General features: G+C 38.2%; 1 protein-coding gene across 3 annotated transcripts in view; it reads right to left on the bottom strand.

Annotated features, from left to right (window-relative positions):
* Positions 1-21760, bottom strand: part of ANO5 (anoctamin 5) — an 87941-nt gene that overhangs the window by 43039 nt on the left and 23142 nt on the right. For all 3 annotated transcript variants that reach the window (XM_027532174.1, XM_027532176.1, XM_027532177.1), the window contains 5 exons: positions 20902-21015; positions 14110-14178; positions 12360-12644; positions 6065-6178; positions 963-1078 (listed from right to left, as the gene is read on the bottom strand). In XM_027532174.1, coding sequence (XP_027387975.1) covers positions 963-1078; positions 6065-6178; positions 12360-12644; positions 14110-14178; positions 20902-21015 — 698 coding nt within the window. The remainder of the gene's footprint in view (positions 1-962; positions 1079-6064; positions 6179-12359; positions 12645-14109; positions 14179-20901; positions 21016-21760) is intronic.

Below are 21760 nucleotides of genomic sequence, written 5' to 3'. Positions count from 1 at the left end.
TACTTTTATAACGTAAAAAATTAAATGACTACTAATCAGAACAACTAAAATATCCATCCAATGAAGAGTTCATATAATGATTTATAGAAACCGTTGTTTATATGCTAGCTGTCTTTTATTTATTCTTAAAAATTTCCCTTCTTATTTGCCTTTAATGAGACTGCTGGAATAACATTTTAGTTGACCTGCATATACACATCCAAATCGGTCTTATAAAAAAGAGGCTGTGATGCTATGCAAGCAGAGCAGTTAAAACATAAACCATTGAGTAAAAATACAGCAATCAGGGGTTCTGTCATCTGATTGTTTCTTTACTGAAACCATAGCGGGAGTCTCCTAACACCCCGTATGTATGTAGCGTTGTATGGTTCAAAGCAAGAACCTGCAACCAGACTCTTCTTGCACAGCGAATAAAACTAGGAATTGAAATAATAGAACAACTGCCTTCACAGCTGAGATCGATATATACAAACTATATACAACTTTTCTGTTATCTTCTAAATTCCTGGACCCAGAGAAAAACAAACACAAAATAAATATATTAAACACTAAGCGCTAACCCCATTCTAGAAAAAATATATATATCATTTAATTATCAAATAACCCCAAAGGGAAAGTACTATTGTGATTCCTATTTTACAGGTGAGTCTCCTAGAGGTTAAATAACTTGAACATGTTTATATGTTTCTAAGAGAAAGAACTTGGATTTGAACCTAATCTACCTAAATACTAAGGCCTAACCTCTGAACCATGGAGCTATCTCTGCATAGTGGTTAAGACCATTTTCATTCACAACAGCATTTTTCTCACAAATGAATGACTAAATGATAGTTTAGATACAAAACTGGGCAGATAGGAAATACAGTGGGTGAAAAGAGTAAAATGAATGGAATGTAATGCCATTGTGAATAAAAAGGACATAATCAAGTTTTAATCAGTTTGATTTTGTGTAAGAAACTTACCTAATCAAATTAAAAGGCTGCTCCTTGTAAAAATAAGAAAACCGAGCCCAGTTCCGGTAGAGTATGTTCCTTTGATTGACAGGATTAGGAGGTTCTGATGCCTTCCAATATTGACCCTACAGTAGGCAAGAAGAAATTACTGAACAGCAAAACAAAAGACACAGGATAATGAAGGAGCACTGCTTTTATAAGAAGGCGAGTGGATGAGGCAAATGTTCTTTTTCATTTTTCAATTTGGATTTTCATATTCCATCGATGTAAATTACTGTACCATTTAGTATATTATGGGCTCCCCTGATAGTTCAGTTGGAAAGAATCTGCCTACAATGCGGGAGACCTGGCTTTGATCTCTGGGTTGGGAAGATCCCCTGGAGAAGGGAAAGGCTACCCACTCCAGTATTCTGGCCTGGAGAATTCCATGGAAGGTACAGTCCATGGGATCGCAAAGAATCGGACACGAATGAGCGACTTTCACTTTCACTTTAGTGTATTATGGAGTGTAGTATATTTGCTACACTCTGTAACAAATGAAAATAACAGTGCTCTATTTATTAAATTCTCACACCTGGTTATCTAAAACCACAAGTGGAAGCCTGAGACTGGTTTAACTCAAGCTGCTCCTTTGATGTGGAATGCTCCTTTCATTCCTACTCAAGTTCCAATAGTCATAGCTCAGGGATTCCTACAACTATAACTGGCTGGGACTTTGAAAATAGGCTGACTGTTTGAAAATAGGCTGACTTTTTAATTTTATTGATGAAAAAAACAACCTCAAGCAAAGTTAAGTGAATGATCCAAAGTCACTGGCTATTACTGACACCCATTTCCCCAAAAAACTTAATTAAAATATATAAAACAGACTTTTAGCACTTCTCAGTTGAGTTTAGTCGCTCAGTTGTATCAGACTCTTTGGGAACCCATGGACTGCAGCACGCCAGGCTTCCCTGTCCATCACCATCTCCCAGAGCTTGCTCAAACTCATGTCCATTGAGTTGGTGATGCCATCCAACCATCTCATCCTCTGCCATCCCCTTCTCCTCCTGCCTTCAATCTTTCCCAGCATCAGGGTCTTTTCCAATGAGTCAGTTCTTCGCATAAGAACATACTGAAGCATACTGGAGAACATAAGCATACTGGAGCTTCAGTTTCACCATCAGTCCCTCCAATGAGTATTCAGGACTCATTTAGTTTAGGACTGACTGGTTTGATCTCTGTGCAGTCCAAGGGACTCTCAAGAGTCTTCTCCAGCACCACAGTCCAAAAGCATCAATTCTTCAGCTCTCAGCATTCTTTATGGTTCAACTCCCACATCCATACATGACTACTGGAAAAACCATAGCTTTGACTAGACAGACCTTTGTTGGCAATATAATGTCTGTACTTTTTAATATTCTGTCTAGGTTGGTCATAGCTTTTCTTTCAAGGAGCAAGTATCTTTGAATTTCACGGCTGCAATCACCATCTGCAGTGATTTTGGAGCCCAAGGAAATAGTCTGTCACTGTTTCTACTGTTTCGCCATCTATTTGCCAAGAAGTGATGGGACTGGATGCCATTATCTTAGTTTTTTGAATGTTTAGTTTTAGCCAGCTTTTGCATTCTCCTCTTTTCCTTTCATCATGAGGCTCTTTAGTTTCTCTCCTCTTTCTGCCATAACAGTGGTGTCATTTGCATATCTGAGATTATTGATATTTCTCCCAGCAATCTTGATTCCAGCTTGTGCTTCATCCAGCCTGGGATTGCACATGATGTACTCTGCGTATAAGTTAAATAATCATGGTGACAATACAGCTTTGATGTATATCTTTCCCAATTTGGAACCAGTCTGCTGCTGCATGTCTGGTTCTGTTGCTTCTTGACCTGCATACAGATTTCTCAGGAGGCAGGCAAGGTGGTCTGGTATTCCCATCTCTTTAGGAATTTTCCACAGTTTGTTGTGATCCACACAGTCAAAGGCACTTCAGAGCCTCAATATTATTTCATGCATAAGTTCCTCCCCCATTTTTAGGTACCAAGTAGCCTTAATACTGTTGGGGTTTATTTGCTAAGTTGTGCAACCCCATGGACTGTAGCCTGCCCGGCTCTTCTCCCCTGGGATTTCTCAGGCAAGGATACTGGAGTAGGTTGCCATTTCCTTCTCCAGGGGAACTTTCTGACCAAGGGACTGAACCCATGTCTCCTGCATTGGCAGGTGGGTTATCTACCACTGACCACTAGGTAAGCTCCAAGTAGCCTTATTTATATAAAGTTAATTAGGTTTTAGCAGAGCTTTGTCTAGGGCTTCTCAGATGGTGCAGTGGTGAAGAATCTGCCATCCAGTGCAGAAGATGCAGGAGATGCTTGATCCCTGTGTTGGGAAGATTTCCTGGAGTAGGAAAAGGCAACCCACTCTAGTATTCTTGCCTGAAAAATTCCAAGGACGGAGGAGCCTGGTGGGCTACAGTCCCTGGGGTTGCAGAGAGTAGAACCTGACTGAGCGACTGAGTACGCATGCAGAACACTATCTATATATATTTGTTCAATATTGTTTCTTTAACCGTTTGCCTAGAAAAGCAAAGTGTTGAAGACAACATGGAGCAAACACCTAATTTAAAATTAAACACATATGAAAAATCTCTGTATGATAAGGTATAAAATTTTATATCATCCAGATTCCAACTTTCATCTCCTGTAGCTAGTCCTACTGAATCTTGAGAAACGACAAAGAAAAAAGTAGCCTATTTGGATATCTTTAAAAAAAAAAAAAAGAGTTTCTTTAAAGCACATAAGGGAAAAGTCTAGTACCTAAACCTGTATTGAGGAGAGAATAAAGAAAAAGAGGTAAAAATTAACAGTAAATGATAGCTCTCTCTAGCAACAGCCTAGCAAGACTGATTTTCTAGTGAGCATGGAGGACTCTACAAGAAGGTTAGATGTATGGATTAAAATTGCTGGTTACTGAAGACAGTCTGGTAGTTAGAAAAGAATCAATGCCCTGAAAACAAACAATCCTCAAAATCTTTAAGGGAAAAAAAAAAAAGCGACTTCCTGGTGGCACAGTGGATAAGGATCTGCCTGCCAAAGAAGGGGACAGCCCTTTGATCCGTGGTCCTGGAAGATTCCACATGTCATGGAGCAACTAGGCCCACATGGCACAACTCCTGAGCCCGTGTGCAGCAACTACTGAAGCCCGTGTGCTACAGCGCCCACAAGCCACAGCCACCGAGCCTATGTGCAGCAACTACTGAAGCCCGTGTGCTATGGCGCCCATGAGCCACAGCCACCGAGCCTGTGTGCAGCAACTACTGAAGCCTGCGTGCCCAAGAGCCCGCACTCTGCAGCTACTGACCCCACGTGTTGCAGCTACTGCAGCCTGGGCGCCTCGAGCCTCTGCTCTGAAACAAGAGAAGCTACCGCAATGAGAAGCCTGCACACCGCAACAAAGGGTAGCTAGCCAAGGGTAGCCCCCGCTTGCCACAACCAGAGAAAGCCTGTTTGCAGCAAGAATGACCCAGCGCAACCACAAATAAATATAGATAATATTTTTTTAAAAGATGAAAGTCAATGAAACTCTGGTTTTTCTGCTTGCTAGGAACTGAAAAGATTTTTTAAAATCTTCAAAAAAAAAAAGAATGAACCCATTGGTGGAGAAAGACATACAAAGACTGCATTGCAAAGTGTTTATTAAACTGCTATAGATCTCTCTACTTGATCAAATGTCTTGGCATTGTTTGAAATACATAATCCCCTAGAAGTTCTTGGGCCCAGTGGAAAAAAAAAAGTGTGTGTGTGTGTGGGGGGGGGGGGGGCATGGGGGGAGTTTCTCTAACACAAGTTAAATTTACCTCAATTGATACTTGTATTGCGAATTGCCACTCATTGTGGAGAATTCCTCTATACCCTTGTAGCTAACACAGGAAAGATAATCAACTAACCAATGTTAAACAGACTTAGAGTCAACAGCTAACACTTGAATAAATATTGACAGGATAGCTGAAAAGAGAGAGGTTGCCTGTTGGGCTTTTGGAAACCATGAGAGCAACATAATTTTCAAAAACATGGGCAATGATTCAGATGCCCCTTATTTAAACAGAAATACCTAATTCTTCTATATTCTAAAGGTATGTGTTTCTCAAAAAGAGATCATCATCAAAAAGCCTTTATAAGTGTGGAAGAGTTAAACAAGAACAAAGGAAAGCAAAGCTCCAGGAAATGATCCTAAGTAGTTCACATGAATTTAGCCAAATAATGCCTGCTGATAACAGGTGATGAAATTTAAACACTAAATATCCAAAAGGAAAGATTTCTCTCAGATAGCCCCAGAAACTAGGCTGTCTTGGTTGACAAGTCAAGCTGTAAGTTTGGTTGAATGGATGCATGATATAAATGTCACTTCTTTATTGAACTCAACATGATCTGCCAGGCCCAAGGAATCCTTCTGCACAATCTCAGTTATTTAAATCTTTCCTATGGACTGAAGTCTTTAGCTTGTTTTACATTTGTATTAATGCTTTACTTCCCAGAAATTCCTAGCCTGTGAGCCTGGATTCATGGCGTGTTCCAATAATACCTAACGGAATGCTCTGCAAAGATGCATGCTCTGTTGCTCAGTCATGTCTGTCTCTTTGCAACTCCATGAACTGTAGCCCACCAGACTCCTCTGTCCATGGAATTTTTTACATATAACTAAAACCAATTGTATATTTGATGCATGAATACAAGAATGCATACAATTTAAGTCCTTTACAACTTCAAAACTTTACAAGTAAGAAAAGATTTGATGAATCTGAATACAAATTTTCAAAAGCTATGTTCTAAAATATTCTTTTACTAATAATATAACTTCCATTTTCAATATGGGTTCTAAAGAAAACTCGTGCAAATGTAAAGATGTTTTAATAAATTTCCATTGAAACCTCAATGTAGAGAGGTTTTAACTATGTGTTTCAGCATAGTTCTCGGCTTGGACCTAGGGAATGCAAGGGATTTTCCCCAACATAAGTGAGATTAAGCAACCTGTCATGAAAGAGGAAACAAATGGAAGATTCTGTCTCCCAACAAGTAAGTCTCTGAATGCGGGAAAGCAAAAACAGGCTCAGTATTTCTAAACCAAGCATATACTTACATCATGGAGTGGAAAGGCAGATGAGTAAGTGTGAGAATTTAGCAGTCTTTCAATGCCAAACCTTTTCTTCCCGTCTTCCATGCCAAAAGGACACCGTGAGAGAATATAATAAACCTATGAGGTAAGCATAGATACACCTTTCAGAAACTTATGCTTTCCACATTTTTCAAAATCACCGTTTAACAATGTCTACTTTTTCTCAGGAGAAGGGCATGGCAGCCCACTCTAGTATTCTTGCCTGGAGAATCCCCACGGACAAAGGAGCCTGGTAGGCTACAGTCCATCGGGTTGCAAGAGTCAGACATGACTGAGCGACTAAACACACACACACACACACACACACACTTTTTCTCAATGCAGATACAGGCTCTGGTAATGGAAGGAATCTTCCCCTTGCTGTTTGGGGGAAGATGCAGAAGGTAGGATTGTGTAGTTACAGGTACTTCACCTCCTGGGTATGAGAGCTCCTTATTCCCTCAGGGAGAGGGAGAATGGCTTATAACTTATTTTTTCTTCTCACGTCCCAAGCTCCTCTGGGAGTACTTTGTACCAGAATTGATACTATAATTGGGGTTTTAAGTTGGAGTCTAATATCACTGCTCCTAACAGTTGAGTTAGGGTAATAGGGAGTAGAATTGACACTTGGCCAAGTTGTCTTGAATGCTTTCTAATTCATTACTCTGATGTTTTATACAGGGCCTTTTCCTAATATTAACATAAGATGATGAATTTATTAACTCAAGAAGATCATACCTCTCTATATAACTACTATGGGATCATTTATATATTTTTATCAGTCTTATCCTTTATAAAACTCTATATTTTCCTTGGGCTGTGTTCTTGTATATTTGTCAATTCAATCTCATCTGTTTTTTGTCTTTCAGAAACTTTTCAAAAGTTTTTTGAACTTTTGAACTTGAACAATCAGCTTTTCTGATTTTGGGCTTTTTTGCACTGTATAGATCTATTTCTCTTCTCCTCACCTTTTAAACATTTTATTATCGAAGGAATTGCTGATTACAATCTTGAATCTTTATCTAATCTGGTTATTCATTTTAAGGGCTGTTTAATACTTATGTCTGGTAAATAAATGATAATTTATGTGAGGTAGTTTTAATTTTATAAATAATGTGATAAATATTAGCTATTTTACATACTTTGGATTATTTCCCAAGGAAAGATTCACCAAAAAGAACTCCATATTGGGGAGCTAACAGAGTGCAATACTTTATTCTTCCAGATATTAAGACTTATAATAAAGCTATGTTAATAAATACAGCATGACATTGTCAAATAAAAACAAATTTAGACTTAGGAAAGACTTTGAAGGATTATAGGGAGAGGATGAGGCAGACTACTGCAAGAGAGATATGGGAACCTGGAGAAGTAAGCCAGGTTCACGAAGTGTCTTTCTTTGTGTTAAGGAAGGGCTAGTCTACATGCCAACGTTGGCTCAGGTTATGGGTACATCAAAGTTTAGGGACTTTAGGGGAAGAAAGAAGTCCAATTGAAGTTTGGTTAATTCACCTGGCAAGTACTTTGTTTCACGGGATTGATGAGGATAAATAGTTCAGGTAACAATTTATGAAACAGAAGAGGAGTGTGGAAGGCCTGTGTTTAAACTTTATTATCATAAAGTAATAACAAAAGGGAAAACTGTAAGGGTAAGTATAGATCTGAGAGTATAGATCTCAGCCACAATAAAGAATTCAATTTTGCCATCCGCTATAACACTGATGAACCTGAAGGGTAATACGCTAAGTGAAATAAGTCAGAGAAAGACAAATATGTAGAATATGATATGTAGAATCTAAAAAAAATAAAATGAAATGAATAAATATAACAAAAGAGAAACATTCAGAGAGAACAAACTAGTGGTCATCAGAAGGGAGAAGGATGTGGGAGGTGTGAGATAAGGAGAAGAAATAGGAGATACAAACTATTATATGCAAAATAAATAGGATACATGGATATATTATAGAGCACAGGGAATATAACCAGTATTTTATCATTTAAATGGAATATAACCAGCAAAACTACTGAATCACTATGTTGTACAAAAAACAGTGTCTAGGATATAGTAAGTGCTATTTAAATATTAGTGCTATTTAAATATCAGACTAGATCTGATAGATAGAGTGCCTGATGAACTATGGCTGAGGTTCGTGACATTGTACAGGAGATAGGGATCAAGACCATCCCCATGGAAAAGAAATGCAAAAAAGAAAAATGGCCATCGAGGGAGGCCTTACAAATAGCTGTGAAAAGAAGACAAGCGAAAAGCCAAGGAGAAAAGGAAAGATATAAGCATCTGAATGCATAGTTTCAAAGAATAGCAAGGAGAGATAAGAAAGCCTTTCTTAGCAATTAATGCAAAGAAATAGAGGAAAACAACAGAATGGGACAGGCTAGAGATGTCTTCAAGAAAATCAGAGATACCAAGGGAACATTTCATGCAAAGATGGGCTCGATAAAGGACAGAAATGGTACGGACCTAACAGAAGAAGAAGATATTATGAAGAGGTGGCAAGAATGCACAGAAGAACTGTTCAAAAAACATCTTCATGACCAAGATAATCACGATGGTGTGATCACACACCTAGAGCCAGACATCCTGGAATGTGAAGTCAAGTGGGCCTTAGAAAGCATCACTACGAACAAGAACAAAGCTAGTGGAGGTGATGGAATTCCAGCTGAGCTATTTCAAATCCTGGAAGATGATGCTGTGAAAGTGCCGCACTCAATATGCCAGCAAATTTGGAAAACTCAGCAGTGGCCACAGGACTGGAAAAGGTCAGTTTTCATTCCAATCCTAAAGAAAGGCAATGCCAAAGAATGCTCAAACTACCGCACAATTGCACTCATCTCACACGCTAGTAAAGTAATGCTCAAAATTCTCCAAGCCAGGCTTCAGCAATACGTGAACTGTGACCTTCCAGTTGTTCAAGCTGGTTTAGAAAAGGCAGAGGAACCAGAGATCAAATTGCCAACATCCACTGGATCATCGAAAAAGCAAGAGAGCTCCAGAAAAACATCTATTTCTGCTTTATTGACTATGCCAAAGCCTTTGACTGTGTGGATCACAATAAACTGTGGGAAATTCTGAAAGAGATGGGAATACCAGACCACCTGACCGGCCTCTTAAGAAACCTATATGCAGGTCAGGAAGCAACAGTTAGAACTGGACATGGAACAACAGACTGGTTCCAAATAGGAAAAGGAGTACATCAAGGCTGTATATTGTCAGCCTGCTTATTTAACTTATATGCAGAGTACATCATGAGAAACACTGGGCTCGAAGAAACACAAGCTGGAATCAAGATTGCTGGGAGAAATATCAGTAACCTCAGATATGCCTATGACACCATCCTTATGCCAGAAAGTGAAGAGGAACTAAAAAGCCTCTTGATGAAAGTGAAAGAGGAGAGACAAAATGTTGGCTTAAAGCTCAACATTCAGAAAACTAAGATCATGGCATGTGGTCCCATCATTTCATGGCAGATAGATGGGGAAACAGTGGAAACAGTGTCAGACTTTATTTTCCTGGGCTCCGAAATCACTGCAGATGGTGATTGCAGACAGGAATTTAAAAGACGCTTACTCCCTGGAAGGAAAGTTATGACCAACCTAGATAGCATATTCAAAAGCAGAGATATTACTTTGCCAACAAAGGTCCATCTAATCAAGGCTATGGTTTTTCCAGTGGTCATGTATGGATGTGAAAGTTGGACTGTGAAGAAAGCTGAGTGCTGAAGAATTGATGCTTTTGAACTGTGGTGTTGGAGAAGACTCTTGAGAGTCCCTTGGACTGCAAGGAGATCCAATCAGTCCATTCTAAAGGAGATCAATCCTGGGATTTCTTTGGAGGGACTGATGCTAAAGTTGAAACTCCAATACTTTGGCCACCTCATGCGAAGAGTTGACTCATTGGAAAAGACTCTGATGCTGGGAGGGATTGGGGACAGGAGGAGAAGGGGACGACAGAGGATGAGATGGCTGGATGGCTTCACTGACTCGATGGACATGCGTTTGAGTGAACTCTGGGAGTTGGTGATGGAAAGGGAGGCCTGGCGTGCTGCGATTCATGGGGTTGCAAGGAGTCAGACATGAGTGAGCAACTGAACTGCACTGATTTAAATATTTGTTATTATTAACAATACTAGTATTTTAAGGAAACTCAAAACTATTTTGCACATTTGAGGTGTCACTGTTGTAAGCATATACTTGCAAATATAACTAAGAAGAATACAAGTTTGGATACATGCATTTGGTATATGTCAAAATAGTAAGAAAGAGAGGAAGGAAGGAAAAAAGAGAGTAAAGAAGGATGGATGGATGTAGGAAGGAACAAACGAACAGACATTTCCCTGGTGCCAAATCTTAAAGCATTTCCTTCAGAGACTTATAATTATAAATTCTTTTTCTCTTCTCTCAGAGATGTATGCAAATCCTTTTAAAAGCTAAATAAACTTCTTGCCAGTTCTCTAACTCAGGAGTGTTTTTCTTAAGTTTTCTAGGAACCATCTCTCTCAAATGAAAACATCAAGGAAGGCAGCATCGCTGGTTCCTTGTCTCTATATGGGAGTGTAGTCTAGGCATCTGGTTCCAAGTTGTAGCTACCTGCTTCACATAGATATATGAGAAGCTTTATTATTATGAACACTTCAATTAGTAGATGAACTTAGAATAAATTATGTGGCAAATAGTGCAGCCAAGCCTAATAGAGGGGTCATCTGTGAAATACACATTGTGAGGCTCAAGACATAATCTGCTCAAGACAGATTATCTTGTTTATAAAGCAGACTTGTGAATTGAAACCTGGCTTTCTGATTTCATGCCATGTGCTCAACATCCCCTTAAATGTTGCCTCTTAGATCTGCTATTCCTGCTGCTGGTGCTTTTTAATCCAGGTAAGACAAGGGAGAGAACTTTTAGTTTGTTGATTTGCATTTTTATTTAAATTCTAGGTACTACATTTTGTTTAATATTCCTGTCAGTGAATTTTTCAAAAACCAGATCTAGGGACTAGAAGAATGATTATTTCAAAATCCTTCTTAGACACTTAGGAGTGGTGAATCTAAGTGAATGAAGTTGCTCATTCCTCAAGGAAAGAGTAAGTAATCTCAAGAAGACTCTTGTCTTTGTTAGAACCCTGGTGATTTCATTAGTAGGTAACAGATACATGGGGAAAGAGTAACAAAGAACCTGAATTTTTTTCCTCTAAAGTCAGATCAATAATAATAGGATCTCACACTTAGCAAATCCCTCATGCATTCCCAAAACTACTCAAAGTCATTCACACCTTAACTCATTTAATTCTCAGGGTAACCTATGAGGTGGGCATTACTGTTCTTTTAACAAAAACAAACAGGGGTAAAGAAACAGTGAGAGATTTTTAATGAGAAATTTAAAGATTCTAGGACTACAACCGGAGAGGAAATACTATTATAAAAAAGACTGAAAATGGTTTTAAATGAAAGGAAAAAGCTGTGATGTTTCTCAAATGCTGTCTATTGTGGACAAAATAAAATAATGCCTGCCATTTCAATATACAAGGAATGTTGCCTGCCAACAAGCCATTAACCACTGCAGCCATCCCACAATGGGCAATTCAGGACAGAGAAAAGCAGGATAGGGTCCTACATAGTTAAGAGGTATATCAAAGGAATAATTTCAACGAGCCCAGACTCCAGAATCTTCCTATACCCAGAAGAGCACTAAAATTATTAACTTGAGATATCTGTGTTTTGTGATTAGCAGTAATCTTTTAATGCTCCATTACATGTTTTTTGGGTTTTTTTTCCTAGCAAAAATTTCTTTTTATCCTGGGTTCTCCATGACCTTTTTGTAACAGTTCCTCAGAGGCTATAGTCTATGACAATGTCCCTGAAAAAAACATAATTCTCAATATTTAGGTTGTGCTTTTTTTACAGTCAACACCATATGTAAAGAAATTAAAACATTTCATTTCCATTTGGAATGACCAATATTTCTCCTAATGATTTTACAGAAATCTTACAACATCAAAGTCCTCTAGGTCTCAATTAAGTGATTCCCCCAATATTGCATGAGGCCTCTCTTTGCTATATTCACACTGTCAACTATTCACTTTTAAACAATTTGAGAAGTAGGGAGGTTGACAGGGTTAAGTGGTCCAAGATGGATATTCAAACCTGCCCAGTATCATGGAACACATCAGAGTTTACCCAGAAACACCTTGTAAGGCATAGTATTGCACATGTACACACATAAAAGCACAATTGAAGAGATGGACCCAAAGGTCTTCTCTACCTACAATTCTGTTTCTTGATGAGGATGGAAAGAAGCTTGACTCATCTTTAATGAGGAAGAGCTCTTGCCGATGTCTGCTGAACTGGACAGTGAAATAATCCGGAGTAGGATGCTTCACATCCCTTGGGAGCTTCAGAGGCTCAAGCATACAACTAAAAGGGAGTCTGTCAGCTGAGGGAATATCACTCTCCTTAACAGGCATTTTGATTCCCAACACTTCGGCATAAGTAACTAACACCTCCCAAGGGGCATGGATCTTGACAAAATAAGTCCTTCCATCTTCGGAGTTCTGTATAAAATGGAGGCAAAATAGTGGAAAGATTACTAAATTGATTAAAGAAAGAAAATTTTTATAAAACCCCAAATTAAAGATGTAACAGCATTTTCAATTTTTTGAAAAATTTCAGCAAAATTTCTAGAAGAGTAATGCTTAAAACAGTGGTACATACCTTCTTCTTGTTTAGTTGCTCAGTTGTATCTGGCTCTTTGTAACTCCATGGACTGGGACGGGATTTCCCAGGCAAGAATACTGGAGTGGATTGCCATTTCTTTCTCATATATATATGTGAGATATATATATATACATATATGTATGTATGTATAATATGTGGGTTTTCCTGGTGGCTCAGTGGTAAAGAATCTGCCTGCAATGCAGGAGGGGCACAGGTTCAATCCATGGGTTGGGAAGATCCCCTGGAGAAGGAAATGGCAACCTATTCCAGTATTCTTGCCTGGGAAATCCCATGGACAGAGGAGCCTGGTGGGCTACAGTTCACTGGGTTGCAAAAGAGTCAGATACCACTTGGCAGCTAAAAATAATAACACACACACACATACACACACACACATGTATATACACGCACATGCACGTGTGTGAGAAAGAAAGAGACATAGAAAAACAAAGTGAGAGTCTTTTTGAAAATATATTTCAGGGTCAATGTACACTAGCCTGATATCCATAGAAACACATGCGATTCTGGACAATCTCTTAAGTTTTTAACAACTAGCTATTAGCTCAGAACTGTGCTTAGGGTATATGAGAAATACACGCAAAGCATAAGGTGTACTTGCTCTTCTTACCCAGTTTCAATGTATTGCCTATACCCAGAAGAACTTTAGGTAACAACAGTTCATTACAAAGGAGAATAGTTAAGTTACAGATAGAATACATGGTATAATTCATATTTATTAGAGTTTAGTAAGAAAAAAATTCAGCAATAAATACAAAGTAGAGAATATTAATTTAGAACTAGAGTATTAGAGTTTCATGGACAGGGTTGGATCTGAAATAGGTCTTTAAAAGCAATTTGGAAAGAAATTCAATACAACAAGTAAATGGTAGGTTAGGGGGAAAAAATGTCATATTAATGAACAGAAAAATATGTCTAGGCCTTAACTAAAAGTTTGTGTTGCAAGACAGCCAGGTTAACTAGTTAAGGTGTTAGATTATAGGCCGCCTTCAAAATGAGACAGATATGAAACAAAAGCCATGTCTTTCCTTTCTCTGGATCCTGATGAGAACTATGCATGCCTATTTTTAAAGTGTTCCACTCATTACTCATCATCTCAATTTCAGAGCACTGACCTAGTTATTTACCTGAAATATCACAGGCCCTATCAACCCCAGTGTAAATGTCTGTAGGCAGAAAAACTTATTTTGCTCCCAAACACAATCTAGTCAGTCAAAGGTCAGAGTACAAGGAAACAAAACTTAAAAAACCAAGACTCTGGTATAGCCTAATAACTACATTTACCATTTTATCTTCAATTTCCAACTCAAGACCAGTTTTTCTGAGATTTTGTTCAAATTGTCTTCTTCTTTCCTATGGAAAAACAAATCAGTAGAATTCTGTAAAATACTTTTATTTGCCCAGTGATAAACAGACTTGTTACACAATGACTGGGCCTTCAGACATTTCTTGGTTGTACATAAAAGCATTCTATATATTACCCCCATCTGAGTGCCATGAATGGCTTTTCACCTGTATTATAATTCATACTATAACTATAAAAATCAATATATCTAGGAATAATCTCCAGGAAATATGCAGGACTACTCTCTGAAAAAAAAAATACAGAAAACTTTACTAAATTAACATAAAACATTTTGATAAACAGAGATATATTACATTTATAGTTGGGAAGACTCAATCCTACAAAGATATCAGATATTTTAAACAAATGACATATTTAATGCAATTTTCAGGCAAAATATCATCATGACTTTTTAATCATGAAGAATAGTTTCACTCAGAAAAAGTAAAATTAAATTTAATTCAATTAAGTGCAAATAATCATTACTTGTGAGCTTTAAAACAATAATTAACTGTTCAAAATGCTTTTGGCTTTAACTGTAAGTGTGAAAAATTGTAACTGTGATTTAAGTATAATTCAAGTATGAGTTAACCCTTATGCAAGTGTGAAAAATTGCAACTGTGACTTAAATGTAAAAAATTATAACATAACTATGAAAAATAGTAAATGAATTTTTAAAAGGTTTTACTAGGATATCACAGGACATATCTTCAAGTGGATATGTCCACCTTGAGAGATCTTCAAACTTTACAAGGAATATAATTTTAATGTGCTCTTTTTCTCCAACATCTAACATTTACAACATGTGAGAATATGTTTATGAACAATTCTCCCCTATCTGATACTTTTTCACAATTGCCCTTCTCCTATGTTACCAAAAGAAAAAGTAGGCTGCAATCCTCCAGGAAAGCAAAACAAAACAAAAAAATAAAGGGCAAGAAGGACATTCAAAGTACATTATCAGTATTAAAAAAGTGAGTAAGTTTAGTTCAGTCACCCAGTCATGTCCAACTTTTTGCAACCCCATGAACTGCAGCACGCCAGGCTTCCCTGTCCATAACCAACTCCTGGAGCTTACTCAAACTCATGTCGATGGAGTCAGTGATGCCATCCAACCATCTCATCCTGCCTTCCATCTTTCCCAGCATCAGGGTCTTTTCCAATGTGTGGAAAAGACATTTCCATCAAGTGGCCAAAGTATTGGAGTTTCAGCTTTAGCATTCAGCTTTAGCACTGATTTCCTTTAAGATTGACTGGTTTGATCTCCTTGCAGTCCAAGGGACTGTCAAGAGTCTTCTCTAACACCACAGTTCAATAGCATTAACTCTTTGGTGCTCAGCTTTCTTTATACTCCAACTCTCACATCCACACATGACTACTGGAAAAACCATAGCTTTGACTAGATGGACTTTTGTCGGCAAAGTAATGTCTCTCCTTTTTAATATGCTGTCTATGTTGCTCATAGCTTTTCTTCCAAAAAAAGGGAATACCTCCTCTCATTACAGTAACAAATGGTTTTGTGAGACATGTAGACACCAGTTCTCTGACTTCAGTAAAATTAAAAGCTGAGCTAAGTATTGTTAGGTGATAGACCATTAAATATTACTTTTATGACAAATCACTTTGTAATTTGCAGCTGTAATTCAGGAGTTCACCCAAAAAAGATTAAAGCTGCTAAAGCAGTACCATTTCTATTCCAATCTACTTATTTATCTGAACAAGCCTAATTTATACTAACATGAAAAAAAGAATATACTTGAAGGAGAAGCATCTCATTCTAGGAATAATTCTCATTCATCTACAAATAAAGAAAATTTGGTTGGGCTTCCCTGGTGGCTCAGTGCTGAGGAGTTGCCTGCCAGGGCAGATGACATGGGTTCAGCACCTAATCCCGGAGGATCCCGCACGCCACAGAGCAACTGCGCTTGTGTGCCTCAGCTACTGAGCCTGTGCTCTCGAGTCTGGGAGTAGCAACTACTGAAGCCCACGTGCTGCAGCTACTGAAGTCCAAGCACCCTGGCACTCATGCTCCTCAACAAGAGAAGCCACCGCAACGAGAAGCCTGAAAACCACACGAGTGAACAGCTGCTGAGAGCCGCAGCTAGAGGAAAATCTGTGCAGCAGCAATGAAGACCAAGCACAGTCACATATGAATAAATCAACAAAATTATTAAAAGAAAAAGAAGATATTGTTTAAAGCCCCTGCATTCATTTCGTTAACTGATGCATTTAGGATGAGTTTACTTTTGATGTTTGATAATTACTTGTCAAATATTATAGTATTTCAAGGTTTACCAATTATGCACTTGTACAACTGTATTAAAAAAAAAAAAAACCCTCAAAAAACAAATGAAAAAGCTTAAGGCTTAGACCGTTCTGATAAAGAAATAAAAACCCTTCAATGTATATACACATTTGTTATAGCAAACTTGACTGAACAAACGATAGAAGCCTCTTTAAATATAAAACACATTTAAATTAGGAAAAAAGTACACAGAAAAAAGTGGAAGGAAAATTTTAGGTGGAAAAAAGTAAATTATGTAAAATTTGAAGTGTTAAAAAAGAATTTCTTCATATAATTCATTTTTTAAAAATAAATGATGATGGGTGCCAAATTGCCATGACATTTACCTTCTAGGGATATAAATTAAAAAGTGATTTAACTGGACCATTTACAGTACACTATAAATTCTGTCCTTTGTAACTACTGAATATATGATAAATAACTGTAGATGAGGAAGACTTGTAGATGAATCAGGCTTTGGGGAGAAGTCCAGGAGTTCATTTTAGACCTGTTGAGTCTGAGATTCTGTAAGACTTCCGAGTAGAGATACAGAACAGCCATATAGGAAAGAAGAATGAAGTGGAAAAGTAAACAGAATTAGCACCAACATGGTCTTAAATTTTAAAACTGTGAGACTGGATGTATCATCAAAGAAATCAATGTAGATTGAGACAAGAAGAGGATCAAGGACAGAGCCTACGGCACTATGCTAACAAGGGATCAGGCAGAAGAAAAGATTGAAAAGGGGTGGCTAGTGAAATAAGAAGAAAACTGAAAGAATCTGGAGACTTGGAAGCCACGTCAAGAATGTGCAGCATAGAGAAAGGAAAGCTAAGTGGTGGCAGATGCTGCTAACAGGTCAAGCAAAATGAGGGTTGAGACTTGAACACTAGATTCATTTATATAAAGATAAGCAGAGTGGGTGAGGTTAAGGCCTGATAGGAATGGGTTTAAGAGAAAACTGAGCCAAAAGAAAATCGAGAAATTGACAGTAGCTGGCAGGGAAACTAGGATCAAGAGAAGGTTTTTTGTTCTTGCTTTTTTAATTTTTATTTTTTAAATAAGGAACAATTAACAGCACATTCACTTGTTGAAAGAAATGATTCAGTAAAGAATGACACAAAATGCAGTTTAAGGGAGAAAGAATTATAAAAGCAACATCCCTAAGTAGGCATACTATAACAGGCTTAAAACGTATTCTTAGAGAAGCCTGCCTGCAAGGTTGGTTCTGGTGTTTGGAAACTGGTTTTGGGGAGTGTTCCCACCACTCTCAGAACTACTGAGAGTGGCTGACTTCACTTCACCTATGACACAGTTTTGTACACAGTTTTGTCACAAATGACATAGTTTGTACAAAACTATGTCATTTATACTGAACACCTGCTTCCCTTTAGGACTATGAAATATCGGTATGAGCTCAGCAGAAGGTGACAAGTAAAATCCTACAGCGCTGCATCATTAATGAGCTTCCCTAGCAGTCAACGGGAGAAGGCAATGGCACCCCACTCCAGTACTGTTGCCCGGAAAATCCCATGGATGGAGGAGCCTGGTAGGCTGCAGTCCATGGGGTCGCTAAGAGTCAGACACGACTGAGCAACTTCACTTTCACTTTCCACTTTCATGCATTGGAGAAGGAAATGGCAACCCACTCCGGTGTTCTTGCCTGGAGAATCCCATGGATGGAGAAGCCTAGTAGGCTGCAGTCCATGGGGTGGCACAGAGTTGGACATGACTGAAGTGACTTAGCAGCAGTAGCAGCAGCAGTCAACACTTCCAGTGCAATGTCACACATTGTCGCTAGAAAAATCAAGTGCATCCCATGAGTCCCCTCCACCTGGCGAGAACTCTTACAAGCTTGTATCTGATTTTCTCTGGATTTTGTCCCATACATTCTTTTCCTTTTGCTGATTTTGCTTTACTTATTTCATTGCAATATATCATAGCCATTGAGTGTGGCTGCATGCTGTGTTCTGTGAGGTCTTTTACTGAATCAGCAAACCTGGGGTAGTCTTTCTGATCCCTAAAAATGGATTCAGGACACAAGCAGAGTTCTTGGCTTTAGACAGAAGGACAGACAGCTCATCTGTGGTAACAGAAAGAAATGCAGATTACACAGATGAAGATACTGGTAGAGGGACAGACATGATAATGAAAATTAATAATTTCTCTTCTACTTGCTTCAGTTTTCTCAGTGACTTAGAAAAGTGGTCAGCCAAGCTTGAAAATAAGGAGGATACATCCAAGATAAGAGAGAGAAAAGGTTATAAAACAGTCATCCAGCAGATTGGGAAATCGAATAATTTAAAGAAGTAAAGTGTGACTGCCAGATAGCATTAAGGACCTAGTTGAGGTCCATTGGCACAAACACGAGATAAAGTCAGTAAGTGAGATATATCTCTTTCTTTCTGATGGTTCTAGCATGTAGTAGGTAGACAGCTGGGTTTAACGAAGTTGTTTTGCAAAGTTAAGTATGACTGAGAGAGGAGCAAGGGGTTCGATGGCATATGCCATAAAGTATAATTTGATATGAGATTTAAACTGAACAAGCATAAAAAAGAGCATAAAGATAAGGAGCAGCAGTAAGAAGATTAACATAATTATATTTAATCTGGTCCTGGTGAGTTGAAGGAAGAAGGGTATTAGTCAGACAGGTGGATACTTGGTATGAGATTGTAAAGAGTTGTAGCCATTAGTAATGGCAAGTTCTAGGGGAATGAAAGGCTGAGTTAGAGACTAAGATAACTGGAAAAGGGAGTTCAAGGAACACAGAGGCCAGGATGCCAAAATAATCATCTATATATGCACTGAGATTATAAATACTTAAAAAAGGAGCTTGGGTGTAGAGTAATAGTGAACCAGGAGCTAAAATTGTTGAGAAACTTTTTGTTAACAAAATCTTCCCTGTTGGAAGATCAGGGATGGAATAAGGGCAGCAACAATGCTGGGTAGTGATAACTCTGATGAGATTTAAAGCTCAGGAGTTTTAGGGCTAAGCAAGGGAGGACGGACTGGAATCAACAAGATACAAGGAGAGCAGGCATTCATCCATCTCCGGAAAAACAGTCTGCAGGGGAAAAACCAGCACCACTTAAGAGGGCTGCTGGGGAAGGCATCAAATCCCCAAGAGGAGCTAGGCTTGAAGAACATTCAGACAAGAGCTGAAAGTGGTGACAGTGAATGAATTTTAGTGCCCTAGTGAAAGAGTTTCCAGGGAAAGAGTAGAAGAAAAGGACAGGGAGGGATATGTACAGGAACTTACATAATATCTCTAGTTTTTTACTTTATGGGACATTTATTTCTGATGTTAAGCATGTTAGTAAATGTGTGTTTATATGCTTACCCATTGCTGTTGTTCAGTCACTAAGTCATATCCAACTCTTTGAGGCCCCATGTACTGCTGCTGCTGCTGCTGCTGCTGCTAAGTCACTTCAGTCGTGTCTGACTCTGTGTGACCCCATAGACAGCAGCCCACCAGGCTCCCCCGTCCCTGGGATTCTCCAGGCAAGAATACTGGAGTAGGTTGCCATTTCCTTCTCCAATGCACGAAAGTGAAAACTCAAAGTGAAGCCGCTCAGTCGTGTCCAACTCTTTGCGACCCCATGGACTGCAGCCCACCAGGCTCCTCTGACAATGGGATTTTCCAGGCAAGAGTACTGGAGTGGGGTGTCATTTCCTGCTCTGCCCATGGACTGCAGGACACCTCAAATATTTAATGGCTCAATCAGCAAAGAATCTGCCTGCAAAGCAGGCGACCCAGGTTCAATCCCTGGGTCAGGAAAATCCCCTGGAGAAGGAAATGGCAACCCACTCCAGCATTCTTGTCTGGAAAATCCCATGGACAGAGGAGCCCGGTGGGCTACGCAGTCCATGGGGTCGCAAAAGAGTTGGACACAACTTAGGGACTAAACCAACCAACCAATATTTATTAAGCATCCATTATTCTCCAACTACTCCTCTAGGCATTTGAGTATACAGTAACAAAAAAGACAAAGTCTTTGGTTTTGTGAACTTACTTTATGGTGTTGGAGACAGTAAACAAGTGGAAAAAAACCACAAATAATGTAAGTTTAGAAAGTGATAATGTAAGTTCAGAAAGAACATAATGTCAAGGCTATTTCAGATAGAATGGATTACTGAAAGCTGAAATGAAATTGAATACAAAAGATAAATATTATATTCATACATACACCTCAGATTCTGGTGGTCACATTTAAGAACAAAGGTGAGCTACAAAGAGAAGCCACTGTCCAAAATGTTAAAAAAAAAATTGAAATTACATATGCATTTTTGGGTTGCATATTTTGTAGTCTTTCCACTCAGTTTCTGCTTCCAGAAATACTCTGGGGCTGCTAACTTTTACAAAATAATTTCAGTGGAAACATCCCTATCAAATTATGGAATGTGCTTCTTTTTATTATTCCCATCTCTATCTCTCGTAAGTACTTACCGCCTTTAATTCTGCTTCTTTCTTTATGTCATCAACATAGGAAAGCACAAAATCAATTTTCCTAATCCCATCTCTGAAGAAGATAGAATCTTTGCTTTGTTCATCTTTTTTAAACTGCAGGAGACATGAATGGCACAGCTTTAAGTTACAGTTTTATTTTCAGATGGCAAAAAAAAAAAATGAAAGAAATTAAAATTTGGTCACCATCTAATTTCATTTTCAGAAAATGACAGATGAAGACAGAGCTTTCATCAATGGAAGATCATGCTTATTTTAGAAAGTCACATTCATAAAGAAGTTACATATTAAACAATGAAGACTCAAGATGAAACGAACCATATTGACTACATGCACTATAATAAAAATGTTACAATTATACCAAAATACAAAATGAATACATGTATACATTGATCCCAAAAGCATATTCAGAGAGAGACTTGTTACTTCATTAAGCAAAATATCAATTAGTCCAACAAATAATTCATGGTCACATACTATTTTAGGGGTATAATTAATTACAGACTAATTCATGAATTAGTGCAAGAACACTGCAAGAACAAAAACATAATTAATGTTCATGCTATGTTTTCATAAAATTGCTACTTTTTAATTAACTTTTTGAAGGGTTAAAATAAAATCAAGATGCAGCTGAAAATTAGAAAGCAAGTTAGCTTGCTATCTGGCTTCAATTCAAATACACTTGCACACAAATCTCCTTTTCAACATCAATTATTTAAGTGAGCCAAAATCAATCCATTGTTTAAATCTGTGTTATCAATTCTCTCAGTAAAATGATCAAACTTGCAAATTCACCCATCACATGTATAGTTCATTAATTCCTCCCCTTTCAAAACTACAA

Source organism: Bos indicus x Bos taurus, chromosome 29 (assembly GCF_003369695.1).
Source record: "Bos indicus x Bos taurus breed Angus x Brahman F1 hybrid chromosome 29, Bos_hybrid_MaternalHap_v2.0, whole genome shotgun sequence".
Lineage (NCBI taxonomy): Eukaryota > Metazoa > Chordata > Mammalia > Artiodactyla > Bovidae > Bos > Bos indicus x Bos taurus.
The sequence above is the reverse complement of the archived record's forward strand: the minus strand, read 5'-3'. Positions and strand labels throughout refer to the sequence as shown.